This window comes from Syngnathus scovelli, chromosome 4 (assembly GCF_024217435.2).
Source record: "Syngnathus scovelli strain Florida chromosome 4, RoL_Ssco_1.2, whole genome shotgun sequence".
Taxonomy (NCBI): Eukaryota; Metazoa; Chordata; class Actinopteri; order Syngnathiformes; family Syngnathidae; genus Syngnathus; species Syngnathus scovelli.
In genome coordinates this window covers 17293037-17300672 of record NC_090850.1, presented here as the reverse complement: position 1 = coordinate 17300672, position 7636 = coordinate 17293037, and the positions used below count along the sequence as shown (strand labels likewise).

Here is a 7636-nt window from a genome sequence, read left to right as displayed (position 1 = left end):
TCTAATGATTTCTTTCAGTCAAATCTAGCATCTCCAAATTGAACTGACATGAGACTCTTATTGAGGTTTGCCAAATAGATTGTCTGTTTATAAGATGTGTGTGGTGAAAAACATACATGACCATGGTTGTCTGACTGGGTTGCAGGGACAAGCAGCAGCAGTCAGTCTTTGATGGCATCTGTACCTAGGCAGGACAAAAACCGAACAAATAATCTGACACAATTTCTTCAGAAAATGATTAGATTTTGTATGCTGCGGTGCATATGAAATAAAATAAACTGTATTAACACCTGTTGATGGGCTAAATAAACGTCCGCGCACAAACACGGGACAAAATGTGTGTTACCACCCAACATGAAATAAAAAATATTGGCACAAATCAGGTCAGGTATTAAACCGTATGCAAATTAAAAAAAAAAAGTCAAAGTCAGGAGATATGACATTAATTTCTGGTTTCATAATTCATATCCCGAGTACATAGCTTATTTTCTCAAGAGTGAGTATCTATTTATTCATTGTGTGGTCTTCAAATGAAATATTTTTGATAAGGTGCTTTTGAAGATGATTTTGTAAGACTCCAATCACCCAGGTTGACATAAAACCTCATAGCAAAACTCAAGTTTTGTCTTTTCATGGTCTTTTAGATTGTATTTATTGACTAGCCAATCAAATGCGAAAAACACATTTGTACAATATATGCTAATTTCTTCATGCATTCATAATTTTTATTTTCCATAGGACATAAATGACCCCCTAAAGTGGAATGACCTGGTAAATAATGTTGCGTGCATATGAATGATTCTCATTATACAGCATGCAATACGACACAGGTAGGTGTGTGCGTGCGTGTTTCTCTCTGCCCTGGCCTGTGTCATTCCTCCTGTAATAAGCACCAGACATGCACGGCAGGGACTGCGTCAAAGTGGCCGTCAGAGTCCGACCATTCAGCAAGGTCAGTGTGTTTTCATTCTCTCTTACATTTTCTAGAGTTAGCTTTTGTACTTCTACAGGTACATCACATACCTTGTGGCAATTAAGTTGTCTGTTTCTAAAAGTGCCCTGTGATTGACTGGCAACCAGTCAATCTATAATCTATTATAATCTGAAGTCAATGAATGAAGTCATAATTTAGTTCAAATTCTAGGTACCTGATGGAGAAGTATCGTTTTTCCATCACACATTTGGTGTTGTTCACGGTCCTGGTCGACAGAGAGAACGGGATGCAGGCAGCCGCTGCATCATTGCCATGGCAGCGAACTCCATCAGCATCCAGGACCCGCGCGACTCTCAGTGCCGCCGCTCCTTCTGCTTTGACTATGCCTACTGGTCCCACAGCGGTGACATCATTCAGGACCACACTGGCCTCTACCTGTTATAAAATAATAAAGGCAGATTCAAAATTAGCTCAAAATAGGTAATGTAGAAAAGTTTGACTGCATTTTGACATTTGACATGGCATTTTTGGAAAAATGTAATTTGCAAAACTATTGCCACGGAAGTTAATCTTTTTAATCTTCACAGATAGCAACGCGACAACGTAAAAAAAGCCAAAGTATAGTGTGTAAATACTTTTTCTATGTCATCTACCACCAGGACTGTGTCTTTCAGGACCTTGGAGAGGGAATACTGGAAAATGCACTCCAGGTACCAAACATCATTAGGTTCTTATTTTCAAAAGAGACAGTAATAATGTAATTTCGAGCTGGTGGCTGATGTGTGTAGGGTTACAATGCCACTCTGCTGGCTTATGGACAGACAGGCTCTGGGAAGAGTTACTCTATGGTGGGCTACAGGCCCAGTAAAGGCCTGGTTCCTAAACTGTGTGAGCGACTGTTTGAAGCCATTAAAGAAAACCAGGAGATGAGACAATGCCAGGTATGTACGTGCAAGTTATGTTTTTGTGGATGTGGACACTTGTTCCAAATGTTCTCATGTTTGACGTACGTTATCCTCGTTTCTCACCGACCTTGAGATGTTCTCTTCAGGTGTCCTCCCTGTTCTCGCCGGGCCGATGATAAATCCTGTTGCACAACTTTGTGCAGCTGCCTGCACACCTCCCCACCACCCACCATGCGACCACACAAGCACAGCCACTACTGGAAATTATATTGATGTGATTATATGTAAGTCTAGCACAGCCTCAATAAAACATGTTTGCAAACTGTCGAAAGCACACTTCCCTTTACATTTCAAAGACATGATGACTCTAATCGAAATGCTGCAATAACAGTTTTAACTTTTCTGTATTAGTGTTTGCAGTTATGAGCTACTGTGTTAGGAGAGACATATATGAATGTATACAGCACATGATAAATACCTGGAATTCCCACATGGATACAAATGAATCAATCGTAATTTGATTAAATGAGTAACAATTTGATTTGATTAAAAAAGTAACAAAGAGCAAATTAAAAGAGTAACAATTTGATTTGATTAAAAAAGTAACAATCTGATTTGAATGTTCTCTACAGAAACAAGAAAATATACTTTTTCAAATGACCAGAAGGAAGGGGGCACCGTTGGATAAAATGTATATACATTATCATGCGTTCTCGAACCAATGCTTTTATTGCAATACATGCTTGTTGTTTTGGCCTTGCTCTTCTCATAATGTGCAACGAAAAGAAGAAGGACACGACTGGGTCGGGCAGGATACGGTTGACAACTCAGCAAAAAGCCACCTGCTGAGTCCTGAGGCACTTCACCAAAAAAAGATGTTCTAATCGCTGTCTCGCGCTACCGCTTGAACTGCCTGCATTCCTCACTATACCTGGATGCATCACTAAGATGCAGAGGAACAGAAATAAGCTGGCCGCGCTCACATTCTTTCTTTCGCTCATATTACCATATAAAGAACACAACATCTCTGTGACTGATTCTTGCTTAGGAGACACAGCTTACACGTGTCTCCCCTCCGTTAGGATCCCGAACTCTCTACCCCCTTCTGCGTAGCGTCCTAGACTTTTGCGCTATATTCTGACTGTCTGCTGCATGCACACTTGCTCCATTTTTGCTCCTCTTATTTCTTATGTTATTTGTTTATTTATTATTTATTCATCATTCTTATTTATTCATTGTTTGTGCCTTTTTGTTTTTATTTTTTGGTGTTGTTTACTTGTGTGTATATTGTGTACTATGTCTTGTCACCGCGGTATAGTGGGAACGTAATTTCGATTTCTTTGCGTGTCTTGGCTTGTGAAGAAATTGACAATATAGCAGACTTTGACTTTGACTTAGGGCTTGTGTCTCACATTGTGGGTAGGACAAATCTTAATAAAAAGAGCAGGAGTGCATACAGAGACTTAGTGTAGTGAGATTGTTGTAAGCGATCTGTACTGCATTCCTCGCGAGCATTTGAATTAATATTCTTGTCTCATCGTGTTTTTTGTTTGCTGATTCTTTTCTCTTTACGGTTAATATGTCAATGAAATAAACCTGATGGACACACTACATTTCATTTGGTTGTGTCATGCCTGTAAATGCACACGAATCCCTTTCCGGGTGCAGCTTGTTCCTAAACGGAAACAGTTGTATCTCTTTATTTAGTAATTAAAAGGACTAAAGTCTTTGTGTCTCACTGTGACCTTGGATCTGCGGCATTGCGGAGAAACAGGAGCGTTCCTCGCAAGGAAAGCGCGCAGACTGCGTCACTGCCACCAAAAAACAGAGACAAACAGTATAGTCTGTAACATGTGGTCAAACTCCTCCGCTGTCGATTGCGTGTTGCACCTTTAATGTGCAGGTTGCCGTCCGTGCACGGTTCCATCTTACAGGTTGTTGCTGCTACTGCTTTCCGATACCATTCGTGAAAAGTTCATATATATGCATATATAATTAACATATAGCGTCGGCTTTTGGGTTCACAGTAGAGATTTATGAAATAAATTCATACATATTTAGCTTTTTAAATAATTGTCTTTAATCTTTAAAGGCTTGTCTTTTTTTTACAAAAATATGAGGATGTGCAATTACATGTCACTTGTTTGTGTATGTTCTTTGTGTGGTTTTTAGTTGTATAGACTTTTAGCTTGGATTTTTTTTATTTTAGCAAATGCACTGGTTGGTTGGCACTTTTACTTTTGTTGTACATGTGACAATGATCATAAAGATTATTCTATTCTATTCTATTCTATTCTATTCTATTCTATTCTATTCTATTCTATTCTATTCTATTCTATTCTATTCTATTCTTGTCCAAAGCTTTGACATGATGTCATAGACGTCCTGTCAAATTATTTTTAAATCATATTATAAATTATTTTCAAAGTCAAACTCCACACAATCAGTTTCAAGTTTTGTTTTTTCAGAAACAAAACCTATTACCCCTCCCTGTCCAAAGCCGCGCAAAGCGCATCATCTCGGCATTCTTTGTGGCGTGATGTGTGTGCGTGAAATTGGGGAGGGGGGTATATAATGGGAGGAGCTGACTGGCAAATGTTGCAAGTTCAAGTTTCGCAAGCAATCACTGGAGTGCCGACAACGCACCAACGTCTTAAGTGGTTTTCTGCTTTGTTTCTGAGCCCAACATGTCACCGTCATTCGCTGCCAGGCTCTTCATGACCCTCATTCTGTGTCAGGCCTGCACTGGTGAGCAAACAATTTATTATTTTATATATATTATGTTATTTTAATAAGTGATTTTATCTAGTCTTTCTTCATCTAATGTGTTGTCTTCCACTTGGAGGTTTTGAATGTTTTCATATTTAATGGCACACTCGTAAAACTGCTGCGTGAACCCAATTTGGTAATTAGAACTTTAACTTCCTGGTTGGTCCAATTTTTAACCCAGCAATTTTAACGGTGCAAACATTTAAATGAGCACCATCTATGCAAAGAGAGGAATTAATTTCTAAAATTGACTATCCAAAAATCGCTACAAAGTAGAGATTGCACGAAAGCTGAGGAATATGCGGAAAGCTGCCAGTGATTTTTTTTAAATCTATAAAGCCATCTTTTTTTCTTACTAAGACACTGTTAGACCATTTACAATTCACGTGTAAACCCATCCGTAGAGGCAAGCGCTATTTGAAACAGTTACAGATTATGACAATGACCAAAGTTGCTCCCTGCAGGAAGAACACAGAGAAAAGTGTTGAGGATATTGTTAGACAAAAAGCCACCCCATCTGTTTGCGGGAACCAACAGCAACATTTGAGTATCTTCTAATGTGCGCTCTCCTTTCAAATACTAGGTTCTGTCTGTCCCATCACTACAGTCAAGCCCGTCACCTGTCCTACTCCTGTTCCCTGCCCTACCACCACTACAGCCAAGCCTGTCACCTGTCCGACCCCTGCTCCCTGCCCCACTACGGCCAAGCCTGCTACCTGTCCTACTCCTCCTCCTTGTCCTACTACCACCAAGCCTGCCACCTGTCCCCCTTGCACCACAATCACTACCACCAAGGCTGCCCCCTGTCCTACTCCTGCCCCCTGCCCCACTACCGCCAAGCCTGCCACCTGTCCTGATGGTCCTCCTCCGACAGATGGGGAGCTCGAGCTGTGTGCAATCTCCACCAATGAGATGGCGTGTTCCTCCCACAACGTCACATGCTCGTGCCTGCTCGCCATGACTGCCAACCCGGTGAGTTAATGGTTTGTACTGTAGATGCCAAAAATGTTGATTCTTATGTTGTTGTTTTCTCTCAATTGTATGAACATTTCTCAACACCTTCAAACATCAAGTGGGCATTGATTGTTCAGCTCAATATATGCACCAAATTAGCCTTGTGGCATTTATTTTCATCTTCAAGGCCTAAGGTGATCATAGACACCAGTAAATTGGATTCACCCACGTTGTCGTGAAGAACTTGACCTGTCTCGAAAGTGCATCTCCTTATTGTCGTCATCTTTCTATTTTGTTTGGGTGTGCGCAGAAGGGCGGAGTCCAAGCTGTGCTCGACGGTCTCAGTGTGGCCCGGAGCATTGTCATCAGAGGACAATCCAATCCCAAAGCAAAGAGGTAATAACAGACCAACACCCCCGCCCACCACCCCCCCCGCCCACATATACACACAAAGAAGGCAGCTAGCACAAAGGCATTTGTTTGGCAGCCTGGTGGTCAACCTGGACGTGCGTGATTCCAACGGCAACGTTACCACGGCGCTGCAACTGAACATGGACTTGGAGAGCCAAACCTTCACCCTCAACTCCAGAGTGGGCCGCAAGTGGGGCGACAAGCAGACCGGGGACCTTCCCCAAGGACGCCCCTTCGGAGCCGGTCTCCCCTTCAAGGTGATTAAAGATGCTTGAAAAATCAGTTTTTGGTGTCGATCGATCGCAGAAAGAGCTTACTGAGCCTGTCGCCATCTTGTCACTGTTCAGATTGTCATCAAGTGCGGGAGTGGCACTTTCCACCTGGACCTCAACGACGAGCTCCAGGTGGACTTCACAGGTCCTCAACTTGATATCAAGCGCATCAACTTGCTGGAGGTGTGGCAAGTGATGCTCAGCGGCGTCCAACTGATGTGATAACGCGGCCATGTGACGACGCTTCCTGTCAGGGCGTCGGCATGCTGACGGCAAGCAGCTCCGTTCTAATATATCAGTTTCTTTTAGAGCTCGGTTGTCACCAGTTATTTCTTTTTTAGACTAGTTGTGTAAGTCTCATGGTACAATATTTTCACAGCATTGAGGCGCTTGCATGGAAAATTGAGTGCCGGTCGTAAAAAGACACTTTAATTGAAAACAAATTAAGTTCTTTTCTGAAGTGTATATATGTCACTTTTTTCAACTGATGTACGCGTGTTTGAACAAAAATAAAGGTGTTAAATCTTTCTAATGATTTCTTTCAGTCAAATCTGTACCATCTCCAAATTGAACTGACATGAGACTCTTATTGAGGTTTGCCAAATAGATTGTCTGTTTATAAGATGTGTGTGGTGAAAAACATACATGACCATGGTTGTCTGACTGGGTTGCAGGGACAAGCAGCAGCAGTCAGTCTTTGATGGCATCTTTACCTAGGCAGGACAAAAACCGAACAAATAATCTGACACAATTTCTTTAGAAAATAATGATTAGATTTTATATGCTGCGATGCATATGAAATAAAATCTACTTATTAATGGGCACAAACACAGGGGACAAAAATGTGTGTTACCACCCAACATGAAAGAAAAAATATTAACACAAATCAAGTCAGGTATTAAACCTTATGCAAATTGAAAAAAAAAAAAGTAGACTGTGGCGACCCCTAACTGAAGCAGCTGGAAGGAGATATGACAATTTCTGGCTTCATAATTCATATCCCGAGTACTGATACATAGCTTATTTTCTCAAGAGTGAGTATCTATGTATTCATTGTGTGGTCTTCAAGGGAAATGTTCTTGATAAGGTGCTTTTGAAGATGATTTTGTAAGACTCCAATCACCCAGGTTGACATAAAACCTCATAGCAAAACTCAGTTTTCTCTTTTCATGGTCTTTTAGATTGTATTTATTAACAAGCCAATCAAATGTGAAAAACACATTTGTAAAATATGTGCTAATTTTTTTCATGCATTCATCATTTTTATTTTCCATGGGACATAAATGACACCCCTTAAGTGGAATGTTGCGCGCATATGAATGATTCATGGTGGCAGTCGGCAGGCAAGGTGAAAGTGAAACCTGATCTTCTGCTCAACTTCACTAACAAGC

The 7636-nt window shown here is 41.0% G+C and overlaps 1 protein-coding gene across 2 annotated transcripts; it reads left to right on the top strand.

Moving 5' to 3' along the window:
• The first annotated feature begins 4403 nt into the window (after positions 1-4403).
• LOC137840259 (galectin-4-like) lies at positions 4404-6772 on the top strand. 2 transcript variants are annotated; one of them, XM_068650528.1, is made up of 5 exons: positions 4404-4587; positions 5192-5580; positions 5876-5958; positions 6050-6230; positions 6321-6772. In XM_068650528.1, the coding sequence occupies exons 1-5, from the start codon at positions 4527-4529 to the stop codon at positions 6465-6467; spliced, it is 861 nt and encodes a 286-aa protein (XP_068506629.1). In that variant the 5' UTR covers positions 4404-4526; the 3' UTR covers positions 6468-6772. The 2 variants fall into 2 exon arrangements, with proteins under 2 accessions (XP_068506629.1, XP_068506628.1); XM_068650527.1 differs by having other exon boundaries at positions 4405-4587; positions 5873-5958.
• The last annotated feature ends 864 nt before the right edge of the window (positions 6773-7636 follow it).